Below are 19,086 nucleotides of genomic sequence, written 5' to 3' on the forward strand. Positions count from 1 at the left end.
AAAAAAAAAAAAAAAAAAAAAAAAAAAAAAAAAAAAAAAAAAAAAAAAAGCCCTAATTTGCGGTAGTGTTGAAACAGGAAACAGCTCTTTCGGCGCATCCATTGGTCTTTGGGCCACTTTTCAGGTGGGCCCCACGCCTAAAAGGATAATTAAATTATTATTATTATTATTTTATATTATATTATTCCAAATTTTAAAATATTTAAATTAATAAACCATTATTATTATTATTATTATTTTGTTATTTTGTATTTATTAGGTTTCTAAACTTTACATTTAGATAAAGATTCTAAATTTGGATTTGGACCCGGGTTCACAATTTGACATACCCAAGATTCAGAATCCGAATTTGAATCAGGATTCAGACTTCGAACATATCCAGGATTCGAAAATCTAAATTTGACACGTGATGACTCTAACATTCTCCTGAATCTCTTAGGACATGGTTACGTTACTAACCCATCACTTGTATGAGTGAATATCATATATCAACACGAGTTCTTCTAAAATATGTTGTTCGAACTCACAGAATTTCTATAATTGAGTTACTGAAAAGAAGCATGCACTTTGTTGGTATCAGTAGTAAGTTTCAATTCATTTAAAAGTATTTTAATTATATTAACTTATTTGACGTAAATTTAAAAAATTTAGAGGTTAAATTTGTAATTTAATTTTAATATTAGGGAGACACTGAAATTAAAAAAAAGTTGGGGGATTGGAGACCAAAATACAAAAAGTGAGGGCTCACCAAATCGCGCCATAATTGAAGTAGATAAAGTTATCATCCTTTTAAATAATTTCCAACTAAATAATAATAAAAAAAATCGGTGTCCCTCTTGAACGTTCGGAAGGGCAAAAAACAAAGCTTATAACACTCGGAATGCATAAGTAAAATGTTAGTGACATAGACTCCATAGAATAGTCAACGACTCATTTCGTATGTACTTCGTATGCCCTCACTCTTACCTGAAAAAAAAAACAGTTCTAAAAGATTGAGTATTAAAATACTCGGTGAATATTCTCGTGCTGAAGTTAGATATACGACACACTATAAACTACAACATGAAGTTGAGAGACCCTAAATCATTTAAAAGAAGGTCATCTAGCCTATGATAAAAAAAAACTAGGATTAAGTCATCTAGCTCGTGACCGGCCACAATTTTTGTTTCATGAACATCGTGTCATTCAGTGCATATATCTGATTCCATAGATAATTTTACAGTAACATTTTTGTGTATGCACAACAATCGTATCGTCACAAAATGAAAAATGCATACATAGGTCATTCAACTAGAAATTATCTTGTTCAATCCCTTGAAACGAAACCAAATAGGAGTAAATCAAAATGGTCTAATCGAATTGTATCAAACTAAACCAATTGAATTGGACGGTTGATCGATCCAATTGAAGCAAGCTATAGCGAACTATGACATTCGCATCCTTTGAGTGTTGCGTGTAAACCCGAAAGCAACTCTCTCTCTCTCATTCTTACAATCACTCGAAAGGTCCTCACCACGATGTTGCAACTGCGTTCTAGTGCGTTGTAGATTCTTATCCAAGAAGGGTTGAAGGAGATGAACAAATGGAATAAAGAAATAATGAACTATCCAAACGTGAAAAATTAAGAAGATGGGTTGTTAACTAATAGAAGCTAGCACGCGATCTGACATCAAATTGCGAGTTTTTGGTGATCAATCACTAGAGTCAATGATGAAGTCAAACTCCGGAAAAAGTTGAGAGAAGCCTAGAGCGGAAGATGAAGAACGAGGGTTTATGAAGGTTTTTAGATCCAATTGGCTAGGGTTTGCATACCAAGTGTGCACAATCAACAATCACAAGACTATAGACAAGCCTAATCATGAGACCCATTGACAATCGTGAAACAGTTGATAAGCCATTTGTTATGTATTGAGAGAATTGAGCAACATCGATACACAATTGATGGCCGTAACGACTCTAACAATGAGCACGGCCGACGAGACAAATTCGTGATATCAAAATAGAGTCATCATTTTAGTGCTTCACCTATCATACCCTAACTCCACGAAACGAGATAATTCAATTGACTCCACTCCTACTTGTAATGGGATAAGTTCCCGACATTCTCCCACTCTATTATGTCAGACACTTTTTCAAATAAGTTTGGCTCGTGCATTCTCTGGAGAGGCATAAGACTGTGAAAGTGTCACAGTATCTACATAAGACGTCCCTAATTTTTAGGACAAATTTTCAACGATGGCCCGTAAATTTTAGATTAAATTACAATTATGCCCTTAATGTTTTGGGAAATTAAAAAGAAAACCGCGTTGCCGACTAAAATAGTGATGGTGACGATGAATGGGATTATGGGATGAAACGTATACACTTCAACAGTAAATTAAAATCCCTTTTGTAAATTATTAATAATTAATTTCATATTTCAAATACTTCACGCGCCATAGATTCACGCGCCTGCTGTCTCTTCGCTGTCTAACAATTAATTAAAACATTTTTCTTTTATTAAACAATTATTTTTAATTCCATTAAAAAAAAACAATGTTTTAAATTCCCTCTCTTCTATCTTTCCGACCCTACCACGGCGGCTTGTACAAATTTAATATGTGATTTTAATATTTTTTTTTATGAATGTTTATAGGACTCGAAAACCAGACTCACTTTTGTAAAATTAAAAATTTGGGTCGGTTCCAAGTTTAAATTTTTTTGTAGGGTCAGCTCGACCAATCCGACCATTCAAAAAACAGGGTCACAACCCAATCCAACCATATTTTTAAGTTTATTGTAAAAATTAAAAGAAAAAAAAATAGAAATGACACAGGTCGAGTTAAGAAAATCTTTTAGACCAACTCGAAATTTTGGGTTGGTTGGTTCGGTGACCTGAATTACCCAAATAAAGCTTCCAACCCAACTCTCTATTTTCGAGTTGAGTTGGGTTAGGTTCGATTTTTTTTTATATATATATAATTATTTCTAAACAATTATATTTATCACCATCAATCTTACATTAATAACTAGAATATCTTTCAACTTTTCGTTAGTTTTGGATGGAAACAGTTAATACTGTCTTTCAAAAATATCTTTCAACTTTACGTTAGTTTTAGATGGAGACAGTTAATACCGTGTTTCAAAAATATCTTTCAACTCTCCGATAGTTTTGGATGGAAACTATTAATTCTGTGTTTTTAAAATATCTTTCAACTTCCAGTTAGTTTTGGATGGAAACAGTGAATACTGTCTTTCAAAAACATCTTTCAACTTTCGGTTAATTTTGGATAGAAAATGTTAATACTGTATTTCAAAAATATCTTTCAACTCTCCGTTAGTTTTGGATGGAAACCGTTAATACTGTGTTTTAAAAATATCTTTCAACTTTCGGTTAGTTTAGGATGAAACGGTAATACTCTGTTTCAAAAATATCTTTCACTTTCAGTTAATTTGGGATGAAACTGTTAATATTTTGTTTCAAAAATATCATTAACTTTGAAGGGGTTTCAAAATTCCATTAAAAACTTAAAAAATATTCACTTTTTTTTTTTAATTAACTTCAAAAAAAAAAAAATTTACTTTTGGTGCCCGGACACAGCCTTTCCTGCATGAACATCCATAATTGATTCAGTGCCTGACAAGATCTTCTTTTTTAATAGCGGAATCACGACCATTATTTTTACTAAATTTTTTAATGACTCGACGAAAGTCTCGTAAAAACTCCGAAGATTGCTGATTTATTTAAAAAAAATATAAATGTAGTCGTTACAATGTATTATTTTAATTCAATTCCCTTCGACAAAAAAAAATTCACTATTGAAACCAAAATGTTACCAAATTCAAACTTTAATGTTTTTTTTTTTTTTTTTCGATTTGAGCTAGATTGAATTTTTTAAAAATCGAAAATTCCAGTCGATTAGCATGTTGACAGTTTTTTTTTTTTTTTTTATTTAACACAACCAACCCGAATAGAGGATTGCTACTCAACCCTATCTGACTATACTTTTAAGATTTTTACGAAAATTAAGGATATTTGACGTTTGTAACTGATGTTAATGATTCATTATGACTTGAAAATGTTTGATATTAACCCAACCTAACTTGAAAATAGATGGTTGGATTGGGTTGAGTTGTGAACTTTAGTCGGGTTGTTCGGGTTACCAGTCCAACTAATCCAATTGGTCCAAAAGATTTCTCAAATCCATCCCGACCCGTTTACTTTTGTAATTGGTTCATTAGTATTATAAATATTTTATTTCAACTTGCACCGTACACATAAATTTATAATAAAATTTAGTAATTATATAGGGAAAAAACGTACAATTGCAAGAACAAGTTGAAGGGTGGGAGAAGGTATAAGAAGTCAATAGTTGAAAATGAATAATATATACATTCAAATAAAATAAAAATGTCAATCAATATCAATTCTTTTTTAATGTTATACAAAAATTATACAAAATAAACATCAAAATTAGGTTTAAAAATTAAAAAGTGTGTTATTTAGGATTAAATAATCATTTATTTTATCTAAAAAAATTATTTTTAAAACTATTTGCATAATAATAATAATAATAATAATAAATATTTGTTGGAGCAAAATTCAAAATTTAAAATAAAATAGAATTTTTTTTAATGATTAGAGAATGATTTTTAATTTTTAAGGTATATACACAGGTTGAGTTGAAAAAATCTTTTAGACTAATCCAAAATTTTAGGTGAGTTGGGTTTGAAAAATCCTTTGGACATGTGATGTCCCGCATTAGTTGGTGAGTAGAACAAACCATGATTTATAAGGGTGTGGAAACCTTCCCTAGCAGACACGTTTTAAAGCATTGAGGGGAAGCTCGAAAGGGAAAGCCCAAAGAGAACAATATTTGCTAGCGGTGGATCTAGCCCATTACAAATGGTATCAGAGTCAGGTTCCGAACGATGTGCCATCCTTCTCGTTGTTTCCCGAAGGGGGGTAGACACAAGGTGGTGTGCCAGTAAGAATGTTGGGCCCCAAAGGGGGTGGATTTGGGGGCGGCCCCACATCGATTGGAGGAAGAAAAGAGTGCCAGCGAGGACGCTGGGCCCTGAAGGGGGGAGGATTGTGATGTCCCACATTGGTTGGGGAGAAGAACAAACCACCATTTTAAAGCCTTGAGGGGAACCCCGAAAGGGAAAGCTCAAAGAGGACAATATCTGCTAGTGGTGGATCTGGGTCGTTACAGAACCAATCCAAAATGTTGGGTTGGAAACCAGAGTAACCCTAATAGAGTTTACAATTCAATTCAACCCAATTATTCATATGTTACATAAATAACTAAAATATCATAAAATTTAAATATGGGGTGGATTTGGGGGCGGTCCCACATCGATTGGAGGAAGAAAAGAGTGTCAGCGAGGACGTTGGGTCTCAAAGGGCGGTGGACTGGGATGTCCCACATTAGTAATATGGGGTGGATTTGGGGCGGTCCCACATCGATTGGAGGAGGAAAAGAGTGTCAGCGAGGACGTTGGGTCTCGAAGGGGGGTGATCCCACATTATAATATGGGGTGGATTTGGGGCGGTCCCACATCGATTGGAGGAGGAAAAGAGTGTCAGCGAGGACGTTGGGTCTCGAAGGGGGGTGATCCCACATTATAATATGGGGTGGATTTGGGGCGGTCCCACATCGATTGGAGGAGGAAAAGAGTGTCAGCGAGGACGTTGGGTCTCGAAGGGGGGTGATCCCACATTATAATATGGGGTGGATTTGGGGCGGTCCCACATCGATTGGAGGAGGAAAAGAGTGTCAGCGAGGACGTTGGGTCTCGAAGGGGGGTGATCCCACATTATAATATGGGGTGGATTTGGGGCGGTCCCACATCGATTGGAGGAGGAAAAGAGTGTCAGCGAGGACGTTGGGTCTCGAAGGGGGGTGAACTGGGATGTCCCACATTAGTTGGGGAGGAGAACAAACCACCATTTTAAAGCCGTGAGAGGGAAAAGCTCAAAGAGGACCACATTAGTTGGGGAGGAGAACAAACCACCATTTTAAACCCCTGAGATGGAAAAGCTCAAAGAGGACAATATCTGCAAACCACCCTTTTAAAGCCCTGAGAGGGAAAAGCTCAAAGAGGACAATATCTGCTAGCGGTGGATCGGGATCGTTACAGGACCAATCCAAAATGTTGGGTTGGAAACCGGAGTAACCCTACCAGAGTTCACCATTCAATTCAATCCAATTGTTCGTATGTTTTATAAGTTATAAACTGTTTAGTATTTTTAATTTTTTTAGAAGTAACTTAGAGTTGGGTTAGGATGCAACCCTATTTTTGAGTAAGTGGGGTTAGTTAGGTTGACCTGTCAAAAAAAAAAATGTTCAACTCGTATCAGGTCATATGAACAACCCGCTTCACCCTCTCCTCCCGCTCCATGTTGTTGGTTTCAATTTTTTTAGTTTAACAATTGCCCATATTTATAAGTTACAGCACATCATTTAATCAGTTACAAATATTAATCTTTTTAAAGGAAAGATACAGTTAGGTTAAGATGTAATCCTATTTTACACTTAGTGGGGTTAGTACCCAACAAACATCCGTAAACTCCTAAACCAACTCAAAGTAGATATCAGGCTACATGAACACCAGTCGTATATGGGTTACACGAAAACAAAAAAAACCCTAAAGAAAACCAATGTTAATGAATCAAATCGCTTAGGTAAACGGAAAGAAATACGATTAGCAATAAGCATAAGCATCCCGCAAGAAAACGAAAGCCGGTCTTCTTGTTCCGTGAATTGAATGCGACCCAAACCTCACCCCTTCCGCCTACAAATACCCCAATGCTCCTCTTAACTTCCCTGCGCCTCTCTTCTCTTCCGCCTTCCTTCTGATTACTTCCCATTCAATCGAAAACAGGAATTCAGAAAATGGGTCGTCTTCGTTTCTTGCTATTCCCCTAAAATTTCCTGCGATTTCACGAGCTTAGCCGCCCCTTTGCTCAGAATTCGCTACAGGTATCACTGTCTAATGCGCTTTAATTTTGTTGATTCATACTGGCCGTTCGTTGATTTAATCCCGCCCCTATTCTGTGTTTTCGGCTTTGATTTTGCTGATTTTCGCTAGGTTTTGCCTCTTTCTCGCATTTGTTCTGTGAATTTCTTGAGATCGTAATTATGAACTTTTGCACTTTCCATTGACAGCATTGATAGTTCTTCTTCTGGGAATTTCACTTTTGGAGTTCTTTCTGTGTTTGGAGGGTTCGAGCTCTGAATCCCCTGTTTTCTTGTTGGTTTACGTTTTGTATTTCGATTATCATGTGAAGTTTCTTGTTGAATCCTGAAATATATGGTTTGAATCTCATATCTCATTCTATCTATCTTGATCAGGGTAATCTAGAATTTGGAGGATTAAATTTCTCCATGGTAAGCTTTGATTCATTAGGTAAATTATGTAAAAGGGTTATTATATAGTTTCTATATTGTGATACGATTTTGCTGGACTTTGTGTTCATTAGGGAGAAGCCCCAGCTTTCTTTGTTCATGATTTGAAGGAAGGATTTCGTAATGGGTTCGGTTTAAAATCGAAAGGTTGTGAAACAGCCACTGTCATCGGCGATAAAACAGTACGCTCGTTTAGTTGTATCGTATCGATTTTTATGAAGAAATTACCTCTACTAGTCTTGATTTTTGGATATGCTTTTAATAGTATCTTGTTGATGGAGGCTGTGACGACTCGTTGTTGTCGTTTCAAGTTCGAGTATTTGATCATTCCAAAGGATTGAAGTAAGTTTCTTCCCTGGCTATGCGATTAAGTCGTTGGGTTAAAGGTTTTCTAAGCTCTGGTGGGATTTCTAGGATCAATCCAGTTGTTTTGGGAACGGTACCAAACCCGTGTAAAGGGCATTCAGCAATCGCTTTGAATGAAGATCGCATCTTGTTTATTAAGGGCGGATCCGCCTTAGATGACTCTTTTTGGTTTCTTGAGGTTAGTCAGCTGAAATTATCGTGTTTCGGGGCGTTTGGTCTTGTTCTTATGATGTTTAATCTACTTGAATGTGAGTAGGTGGATACCCCATATGTTCAAGAACAAAGAAAGTCATTGGGTTGTGAAGTTGTTGCTTGGAGTAAAGGTGTGAGGGGAACTATCGAGAAGCCGATCGTTGTTAGCGGTCCGTCTGGTGTCGGTAAGGGTACTCTTATATCCATGCTAATGAAAGAGTTTCCATCTTTATTTGGATTCTCCGTTAGCCACACGACCCGTGCTCCGAGGAACATGGAGAAAGATGGCCTCCATTACCATTTTACGGAGCGTAGTGTTATGGAGAAGGACATAAAAGAAGGGAAATTCCTCGAGTTTGCTTCGGTTCATGGAAACCTCTATGGAACTAGTGTCGAGGCAGTCGAAGTGGTAGCAGATGCAGGAAAAGTATGCATTCAATCATGTTCTTATTCTTAGTTGAAACGAGTTTCGTGTCTGCAAACCTAAAACATTTGTTGTGTTTTTGTCCTGTAGAGATGCATTCTCGACATCGACGTTCAAGGTGCAAGGTCCGTGAGGGCTAGTTCCTTGGATGCAATATTCATCTTCATCTCTCCACCGTCAATGGCTGAACTCGAGAAGCGCCTTCGTGCTAGGTAAGTTAACAACAACTCCATTAATTTCCTCATTTAAAACGTGTTCCCTTCATTTTAACCGATCTGAATATGTATCGTTACACCCTCAGAGGAACCGAAACTGAAGAACAAATCCTAAAACGACTGCGAAATGCCGAGGCCGAGATCAAGCAAGGCGAATCGTCTGGTATATTTGATCATTTCTTGTTCAATGATAACCTTGAAGAGTGCTATGAGAGTTTGAAGGTAATGAAATTTTTGCTTTTGGTTTATGTTTTAGCTATCAGACTTCTCATCCTTTTGATATCATGAATTATTACAGAAACTTTTGGGGCTTGATGTGAGTGTTCATAGTTGCATTAAATCAGATTTGGACCTTCCTCCAATCGTTCATTCGGTATCGAGGATCGATAACAAAATTATAATAACCTACCGAACTTCAGACCTCGAGAATGAATCTCGGAAGATGTAAGTACTCGTAGTCGAGTCTCGATGATTTGAAATTTAGTGTGTTCAATGTGTTTATGTATATTATGTTCTTTTGGGGAGCAGGATTGTGTTGGATCTATCGTCGCTCAAAGGCGGAGCGCCTGGCCGGACAAGAGGGTTGGAGGCTTATGCTATCGACTCGGTTTCAAATGGCTCGAATATGATGAATCAGCCTAGCTAACAACTCGACTCGTCCACCCATGATTTACATTGCTAACATGCTCTACCCTTCTACAGATGATGGCAAAGAGAGAACGGTCTTACATTTCGAGACGACTTAACTAGTTTGATTTTTTCTGGTATTACGTTTTGTTTGGCGTTTTAAGTTTAGGAAGAGAAATGACTCGAAACAATGTCGAAAAGATCGATCGATTATTATTATTTAATACATTACATAGGCTGTGAGATGTGGTCTGTGTGATTTTTCTGCGGGGAATTGGCTCTCATCATTTATTCAACACTAATTATTGTTCCTTTCACTTCAAATTTGAAAGTCCCATTTTTCTTTTATGCTGTTGAATGGGTTTTCTGGGTTCTTGAACGATGTTCGGTTGAAACCGTTTCATTTAGGTTAAATTATAAGTTTAGTTTTTGAACGTAGCAGGTACATTATAAACTAACAGAAGAACGAGAAGGACGAATCCGATTATGTTCTATTGAAATGGGGTGAGAAAGTCGTGCTTCTTTCGGTCGGCTTTGGGTCTCTAAGGAAATTCTCGTGCACTCCCTAGGATAGTAGACTCTCTTCTTATCGTGTGGGAAAGGGTTTTAATAAATTATCTTGCTTGTAAAGAGAAAAGAACTAGGTAGTATCTCTAGCGGTTTCGTTTTGGGCAGACTAGTAGCTCGAGAAAAGTCGGATGATACAAGAAAAATAATTATACCTCCAAAATGTAGAGATTATATCAAATTAAACCCCTAAAGTTTAGGAGCGAATCATTTATTTATTTGGAATTATAAAAAAAATTGATTATAGAGATAGTTATTATGGTTGTGAATGAAGGGAATGAAATTGAGAAGAGAAAAGGGGCCCACCTCCATGTTGGCATAATGGAAGGCTGCAGATGCCAGCAAAGGAATTGTACTGTTCGCAAGTGGAGGTGTGGGGTTCACAACTGAAAACTGCTTTAACTGCCATTCATAACTCTATGCCCCCAACTCTCACTCAACCTTCTTTTCATTCATTTCAGCATTTTATTATTATTCTTTTAATAATTTTCACTTATGTATTTTCTTTCGTTCCAGAACACTCGAGAGAGTGATGAAGAGATTGATATATACCACATATTGACTAGTTTCTGTATCAGGTTCAGACGTCGAGATAGCCTTGAAATTCAACTACCTAGTTTACTAAATGAAGAAGACATGAACTCGAGTGCAATCTTATGGTTCATCTTGAAAGCTAAAATGCTCGCACTAGATGTGAGGTGCATTTGTAACGACTCGTGCCCATAATTCGAAATCAAGATTTAGCATTTGATGACTCTGACATTTTCCTATGTCTCTTGTGACATGGTCGCGTTACTTACTTCTCGTTTATTAGAGTGAAGGCTATGCACACAAACCAACACGAGCACATAAAAAAGATAAATAAAATAAATAATTAAAACCTATAAAAACAAAATAGATTAAAAAGAAAGTAAAATAAAAAAGAAAGTGGTAATGGGTTAGGAAGAGTTTATGATGAGCAGGTGGTGGCCCACATAATGGGGCTGCACCTGCAGGCTACAAGTGGTAAATAAGAACACATTGGAGCCAATAATAGGGTTCCGTGTAGGACCTACTTTCCCACATGACTTGGTCTCTCCTACAATTTTTTACCCTAATTAATGTTCCCTCCCTTCAACATTTAACATTTGATTCACTCTTAAATTTTCTTTTCCATTTCAAATAGTGTTCATTGTCTTAGTAAAATTTCGCATTTCTTCTTTTCGGGTTATGATGATAAAGAAAAAAGTGTTACGGTTCGAAAACAGTCGAAAAAGGTCACTATGTAACCCCATTTTCACAAAAAAATCTCTCCTCTCTCCAACATTCCTCGCGTCTAACAAACCCCTCCGTTATAATCTTTGGTCACCATAAAAGAAAGTTCTTCCCATATACTATACACTCTCCTCTTAAATCCATAGTTTACTTGATTGATTTCTGTGACTTAGAAATAAATTTTTATTAGTTTTTCTAAATTATGATAAAAAAAAAAAATATATTGTTTGGTCTCTATGTAGGTAGAAATTTTTCGTCATAAATGTGTTAAAAAAGGGCAAAGATCGATTAAAAATTGCAAAAAGTCCATTAGAATTAGGAAGGAAAAAAAAAAAAAAGAAAGTCCCAAAAAGGAGGAATCTTGAAGGGTTTCTACTTTGGATCCAAACCAATAGCTCGGATTCCAACCCTACGTGGAGCCTCAACAGGAACTAGGTCCGACCCATAGGCCCATGTCTGAACCTACCTAGGTTTGGGTTTCACTTCCTTGGGTGCAGCCCAACACATTTGTCAGTCGTGGCCCAATCCACAAGTATCTAATATGACGATCGTACTTCTTCAACCGTGCAGCGTCGTGATCTTGACACGCTTACGACAAGCCTTAAGGAGAACTAAAGCCCCATTCACATTTTTACCCGGCTTTATGGCTTCGTTGGCCTTTGGCGAGGTTTGCCTTCATGAACCGAACATAAGTTGTGCGGAATCTAAGCTTATTCGGCCATACACACCGCTCGTGTATGCATGTTCAATTGTTTGTTACTCTAACTGACTTGCCTTTAAACTTAGCCAAGTCATTTGGCTCGACCTTGCCTCTACCCTGGTCTCTCGTAAGCAATGTCGCATCTCATTGTCATCTCGATTCCCAACAACGCGATCCATGCATCGTGATGACATCCCATGTCTCGGGACAGTTCGATCATCTTGGCTTACTTGAACACATTCGTTGGGGGTTGACCCTTGTGTCAACAATCTCAACGAGACATCTTGAACATCCATCTATTGTGGTTCTCATCGGACATGAGACTCTCTCGTGTCCATGCTAAATCATTTACGACATCCGCTCTGGATAGCGGGTGCATAATCCAACCTCTGATACATGGATTGAGGGGCAATACTAGTACACCCCTGTCGTCTGGTATTGTCTTTGAAAGACCTTGTTTAAAGAAAGATGCCTGAGATGCTCATCCTACGATGTTCACACACGTTATGACACACGTATGTGCCACAAGGTAGCTCGCTTAGGTCACAGGGCCTAGGGATGGTGGAGAGTTGACACCATGCTTCCCCCTAAGGTACATTTTGAGGCATTTTCAATCTTCATCAAGTAGACATCATTTTGGTGAACGGTCATATGGTGTTGTGGAGCATCCGTCCGATGTTTGGTTGCCACAAAATTTGGCGAGTTTTCATATTTCATATGGACAGACTTGACTTTAGAATCACATGCCTAAGTTTCTTTTGGAACCTTGAATTTCGAGGCTAAGGCCCAAGGCCCTACCCGACCCTTCAACAAACCTATCTTTGGCCCTTTTGTCTACTCGTTGCCCTTATCTTGTTTGTGCCTCATTTTAGCTTCAATGCTCACACTATGTGGTGTGTTGGATGATGCACCGTCCTCCTTGTTGCATCATGACATTTGTCTAGGCCCTCGCATGGTGGGCACCACTTGAAGGTCGCCGTTTTGCTTGTTGCAACGTGAAGGTCACAACCTACTCCTTTCATAGTATGTTGTGGCATCTAGCCTCCTCCTTCATAAGCAACTTAGCCTAGCTTGCCCAGGACCCAAACCCATCCACACTTGACCCTGTTGAATAAAACTTTTTGTGGGAAACACTCACTCTGTGTTAACACAAATCAAGAATAGATTACAAGAAAATACATAAAATACTACTACACTTTGCTTTATTTGAGAGTAAATGGAATTTCTTTGGTTGAAAACTCTAGAGTGGAGGGATATTTAGGGAGGCTACACAATTTATTCATAAAATATCTAATCATTTATTACTAGAATACTTAAATCATTTTTTCTAAAATAATTATGTACCTTTATTATTAAAATACCTGAATCATTTTGCTAAAATATATAGACGATGGACTCTACAATTGTTGGGCTTGACCTTATTGGGCTAGTGATGATATTTTAACACTCCGCGTCAACACTAGTTCTCATTCACTGCACCATATTGAGCTGACAACGAAAACGAAAACTCTCATATTTAACAGTATTCAACCTTTTTGTAGACAAATATGCCACTTGGTCATCGATATTCTTCCTTCAAGAATTTTTCTCTAATAAATAAAATAGTAGTGCACCTCTACATGCTTTGTTCTAGCAAGATGTAACGACCCTATTTTCCTACTGAAATGGAGTCACTATCATATGCATGACATGCCATTTGTATGCGTATACATTTTTCATGACCCAAGTTTTAAATAAAAGATAAAAACTCAATAAGATTGATGCTATGGAACGACACTAAGTCTCTTCAACCGTTTTGTAGACAAATATGCCACTTGTTCATTAGTATTCTTCCTTCAAGAATTTTTCTCTAATAAATAAAATAGTAGTGCACATCTACCTGCTTTGTTCTAGCAAGATGTAACGGCCCTATTTTCCTACTGAAATAGAGTCACTACCATATGCATGACATGCCATTTTTATGCGTATACATTTTTCATGACCCAAGTTTTAAATAAAAGATAAAAATTCAATAAAATGGATTGATGCTATGGAACGACACAAGTCTCGCTTCTCCACCTCGACTAATGGACTTTCATGACCCATTTTTATGCATATACATTTTTCATGACCCAAGTTTTAAATAAAAGATAAAAATTCAGCACCTATTTTGTTATAATGAACTATTACCCAAATGCAGGGTATCGATCTATGTACCTATTGCATGCTAAGTGAGCGCTTTACCATCTAAGCAACATCCTCATATATAAATTCAAATAATTATGTAAAGAAAAATAAGTATATTATAATATTCAAAATTTGTTAATTTTGCTTCATAACATGATTTAAATCAAAATACATCGTGATCGAGGTAAGTGAACTTACTATTGATATGGTCGGATGACCATGTAAGAACTTCTAATTACATGAATTTTAATGAACATGATATGTGTTATGACCTGAGATTTATAGTAGAAATGTGATATTTATGATATATGAATGTAAATTATGGCATTATCATAATGTTAGAGGATGAAAACGTGCTAGCAAGGAGACAAATGATAATATTCCAAAAGAAAATTGTTATAATAATTCAATAATGAATTGTATTGTACACTCTTATTTGATAAGACCTAATGCATACGGTATGTCTACAAATTTTGGTGATATAACCACGAGGGAGAGGGATGATATGCCCCGGGAAGGTGTTGTTGCTGTAAAAACAAGAGAGAAGGAGAAAGAAGAACTCTTAAGAATGATAGATTAAGGGAAGAGATGGATGAGAGAGCTCAAAGTAAAAGAGAAAAGGACCACAACAAAACTTGATATCTCTCTAATTCTTTATTTTCTTTTCTTATTTTATTAATTTTGTATGATTAATGTTGATTACTCGGTTTAAATTAATTTGTGGAGGTCGGAGAGTTTTATATAGTTAAAACATGTGGATAATGTGATTTTAGTTTATCAAAGAGTTGTTATTAGTAAATTAAACAGAAAATTCTCAACGCTCTATTACTATTATTAGGATCCTTAAAGTTAATTGAACGGTTAGAAATAATTTTCTTTTAAGTCTTGTAGTGTTGTGAATAGAAATTAGAATGACTATGGAAGTAATCACCTGTGCTCGAAAAAAGGCTTGAAAATCTATTAAAAGGAGTCAAATTCAAGGTAAAGTTCAACCATTTATCTAATTAAGCTCTCTAGCCGAACCTTCCACATTTTTATTGATTTTTTCATTGTTCTTTGTTCTCGATAGTTATTACTACTCAAGCATATATATATATATATATATATATATATATATATATATTTTGATAGTTTACCCTTATTGAAACACAATTGGATTCACACTTATGACTCACTTAATTTTCAGCAACAAAAGTAATAAAAAATAGCTTCAATTCAGAATTTATAATTTACTTATTATTTGCTACTTGTGACTGTCTACACTTGTATTTATTTTGGTGAATTTTACACCATTTTATTATATACCGGCACGAGCGATTACTTGGGCTAAAAAGTTTTGAAAGTTTTTTTTTTTTTTTGCTTCAACTATGAGCCGGTTTACAACGTGAGCTTGGACATAAATCGGACAGCGAATTTCTTCTTCAACCTTGAGAATTTGCCTCCACGGCATCTCATGAATCTATGTAATACAACCACCAAAGCGCACCAAAAAAAATTTTAAAATTCGAAGGGATACCAAAGGGCATATCAGTAAACATCAAGCTCATGTTGAGGATGATTGGGGAGGGATATCGACATTGTTCGGAATGATCATTATAGGGATGAAAGAATAAAATGGAAGGATATATGGAGATGCAAGGTATTGATCCCCGTACTTCTCACATGCTAAGAAAGGACTCTACCATCTTAGCTACATCCCCATATATTGTTTCAAATAATTATGTAAAGAAAAAATAACCATATTATAGTATTCAAAATTTGTAAATTTTTCTTCCGACCATGTTTTAAATCAAAATAAATTGTGATGGAGGTAAGTGAACTTACTCTTGAAAGCTATAACGAATGACTTGTTATTGTATGTAGTAAGTGAACTTACTCTTGAAAGCTATAACGGATGACTTGTTATTGTATGTAGTAATGTAAGAATTTCTAATAATCTAAATTTTAAGGAATGATATGTGTTATGACCATGAGATTTTTAGTAGTATTGGGATGTTTATGATATATAGGTAAACTATGTCATGATTTTGTGATGTTAGTCCAATTGGGTATTAGTATTCAAGCGAGCTATGTGATAGAGCATCTCACTGTGAGGAAGGACTTGTGTTGGCCATATGAGATGAAACTACGAAGCTATTTTTGGTGAAGCAGTGAGGATTGTAAGGGTCTCGACAAGGTCAGGATACCTTCGAATGAGGATCAAATAGAGGGACATATCGAGGACTACTTTCAAGAGCTATCACGAGTAAAGAGAGATTATTGTTAAGTTCTTAGACTTAATCAATGCCTTGTAAAGGTTTAGGTTTAGAAAAACCGAATGTTCATGAGACTTTCTTGATATCATCATTATAGTCGTCCTTGATGATATACCAGTGTACACCAAGATGAAGTTAGTTAACAGGGAAAACTTGAGAGAAGTTATGAGCTCATCAATTGTAGGTCGAGTTCTTGAAGTGATGAGTTTGGTTGCTGGTAGTGTCCTTCTCCTATCACGTGGTATCAAGTTTGGGGATCAAAGGCGCACTAGAAGCTTAATTTGAGCTGTTTATATGGTTTCTAGTACATTGTGCGAAGTACATGTTGAAAGGCATGACACACTTTAATAGAAGAGAACCCTGTAGCTACTCTACATTGAGAAAGGACTAGTGACATAGTCCTAGTTCAAAGGTGTCTACTTAATGAAGTACTATCTAGTGGTAGTCAGGTTCAAGTATTAGGTAGCCTTTTGTGGATCGAAATAGGGTGCGAAGACGGTCGAGGAATATGATTTAGTGCCCAATGAACTAACAAGGTTTGCGTCAAGTATGATGAAGATGAACCACCTCATTGCATGCTCCAAGGATGAGATCTAGGATTGGAGATTGTCAAGACTTCTTCTAGTTACATAGAAACACTATGTGATGCTAGGAAGATGGACATATGCACTTGGATTATGGCCAATGGAACCTATGCGATGTTAATCACACCCTAACAGATGACAATGCTTAGGTAGTGATCTTTAAACTCTAGAAGGATAAAATGTCACAATGAGAGGCGGGGTCAGCTCTAGGAGCACTCTAGGAGTTAAAAAAATGTACATGGGCAAGGAACCCAAGGAAGTGTTCCGAAAAAGACTATATTTGATACGTCTTCATTATCCATAAGAGGATGTGTAGTGAACTGATGAGTTATGGCCGAGACAATGTAGAAACTTGGGCAAGAAAATTCGACAAGAGAATGTCCTACCTTTAGGAATCAGGCATAATCAACCTTACGAGAATGAATTTTTAACGCCCAAAAATCTAACGAGCACCTCAACAAATTTTATAGTCAGATAGAGATAAAGAGTCCAATGGAGTTTTCAATCTCTTCAGACCACGGTCTGCTCTAACAAGCCTCTGTGTTCCCGAAGACAAGAAACTCCTGAAATAGATTATTACTGAAGCTCATGATACATCTTTTACGTTCCACCCAGTAAGTACAAAGATGTATCAGGATCTGAAAGAATGTTATTGGTGGTCACGGATGAAAAAGAACATAGCAAATTTTATAAATCGATGCTTGACCTGCCAACAGGTGAAGGCTCTGAGACTACACCTAGCAGGATTGCTACAACCCTTGAATGTTCCTCCGTGGAAATGGGAAGCAGAATGTATGGATTTTATCTTGAGTTTTCCAAAGACCAAGTAGAGTTCTAAGGTGGTCTAGGTAGTTGTGGATAGATTAACCAAGACAACTAACTACATTCCAGACAAGACCACATATCAAGTGGATCGATGAACTCGGTTTATATTAGAGAGAAAGTATGCCTACACAAAGTGCCAGTCTCCATTGTGTCAGATCGAACACTAGATTCACCTCATAGTTTTGGAAAAATCTTCTAAAGGCGTTAAAAACGCATTTAAGATTTAGCACGACTTTCCACCCACAGACACATGAACATTTTGAAAGACTAAATTAGATCTTAGAGGACATGTTGTGAGCCTATGTCATTGATTTTTCTGGATGTTGCGACAAATATATACCTCTTATGGAATTTGCCTACAGTAACAGCTATCAAGCAACCATTCTAATTTCCCCATTCGAGGCACCGTATGGGAGTAGGTGCGACCATTCTAATTTGTCCATTCGAGGCACCATATGGGCATACGTGGCGTATTTCATGAGTCCACGCTGCAAAAGTACACCCTAGACCTTACCAATATGATAGAACATGAAATGCTTCGCCTTTTGATAAGATGAGGAATACAAACTTGGACACCAGGTTCACCTCATAGTTTTGGAAAAGTCTTCCAAAGGCGTTTAAGTTTAAGATTTCATGTTCACCAGGTTCACGCTGCAAAAACGCATTTAAGATTTAGCACAACTTTCCACCCATAGAAAGTCTTCCAAAGGCGTTTAAGTTTAAGATTTCATGTTCACCAGGTTCACGCTGCAAAAACGCATTTAAGATTTAGCACAACTTTCCACCCATAGACGCATGAACATACTGAAAGACATGTTGCGAGCCTATGTCATTGATTTCTCTTATATAATTTCCCCATTCGAGGCACTGTCCCAAGATTCATACGACCTTGAAAGAGCTGTCCCGTGGCATATTTCACGAGTCCATCTTGCGAAAGTACACCCCAGACCCTACCAATATGATAGAACTTGAAATGCTTTGCCTTTCGATGGGAAATGCAAACTTTTGGGACGAAAGGTTGTGACACTTCACAAGCTTATGTATTTGTTGATGCAGAGGGTATCGATCTCGTACCTCTCGGCATGCTAAAGCAAGTGCTCTACCCCATCTGAGCTACATCCCCACATTTAGTACACCCAAGATCCTACCAATGTGATAGAACATGAAATGTTTCAGCTTATGTATTCAAACTTATAAAGTGTATTTGGAGATGCGGGGTATTGATCCCCATACCTCTCGCATGCTAAGCGAACGCTCTACCATCTGAGCTACATCCCCACATTTAGTACACCTAAGACCCTACCAATGTGATAGAACATGAAATATTTCACTTTTTAAAGTTTCGGGGGGAGAATTTGTAACACCCGAACCACAATAAGAAATTAAAAACAAACTTCTCAATAGTTGTGACACTTCAGCTTATGTATTCAAACTTATAAAGTGTATTTGGAGATGCGGGGTATCGATCCCCGTACCTCTCGCATGCTAAGCGAGCGCTCTACCATCTGAGCTACATCCCC

At 36.9% G+C, this 19,086-nt stretch overlaps 1 protein-coding gene and 2 non-coding genes across 3 annotated transcripts; 1 reads left to right on the forward strand and 2 right to left on the reverse strand.

Annotated features, from left to right (window-relative positions):
* The first annotated feature begins 6,670 nt into the window (after window positions 1-6,670).
* Window positions 6,671-9,532, forward strand: LOC111435565 (guanylate kinase 2-like). The gene is made up of 11 exons (XM_023072982.1): window positions 6,671-6,965; window positions 7,152-7,208; window positions 7,338-7,373; window positions 7,466-7,573; window positions 7,657-7,733; window positions 7,806-7,935; window positions 8,014-8,376; window positions 8,464-8,585; window positions 8,675-8,810; window positions 8,887-9,032; window positions 9,117-9,532. The coding sequence occupies exons 3-11, from the start codon at window positions 7,371-7,373 to the stop codon at window positions 9,232-9,234; spliced, it is 1,203 nt and encodes a 400-aa protein (XP_022928750.1). The 5' UTR covers window positions 6,671-6,965; window positions 7,152-7,208; window positions 7,338-7,370; the 3' UTR covers window positions 9,235-9,532.
* A 9,239-nt stretch (window positions 9,533-18,771) lies between these two features.
* TRNAA-AGC lies at window positions 18,772-18,844 on the reverse strand. Its single transcript has one exon. It is a non-coding gene; the product is annotated as a tRNA-Ala (tRNA).
* A 169-nt stretch (window positions 18,845-19,013) lies between these two features.
* Window positions 19,014-19,086, reverse strand: TRNAA-AGC. Its single transcript has one exon. It is a non-coding gene; the product is annotated as a tRNA-Ala (tRNA).

This window comes from Cucurbita moschata, unplaced genomic scaffold (assembly GCF_002738365.1).
Source record: "Cucurbita moschata cultivar Rifu unplaced genomic scaffold, Cmos_1.0 Cmo_Scf00049, whole genome shotgun sequence".
NCBI classification, from domain to species: Eukaryota; Viridiplantae; Streptophyta; class Magnoliopsida; order Cucurbitales; family Cucurbitaceae; genus Cucurbita; species Cucurbita moschata.

What these genes read in the sequence shown, in the direction of transcription:
- LOC111435565 (XM_023072982.1), top strand. An exon ending in ACTCTTTTTGGTTTCTTGAG is followed by an intron (nt 7,936 to 8,013) that starts GTTAGTCAGCTG and finishes GAATGTGAGTAG; the next exon opens with GTGGATACCCCATATGTTCA. An exon ending in AGTGCTATGAGAGTTTGAAG is followed by an intron (nt 8,811 to 8,886) that starts GTAATGAAATTT and finishes GAATTATTACAG; the next exon opens with AAACTTTTGGGGCTTGATGT.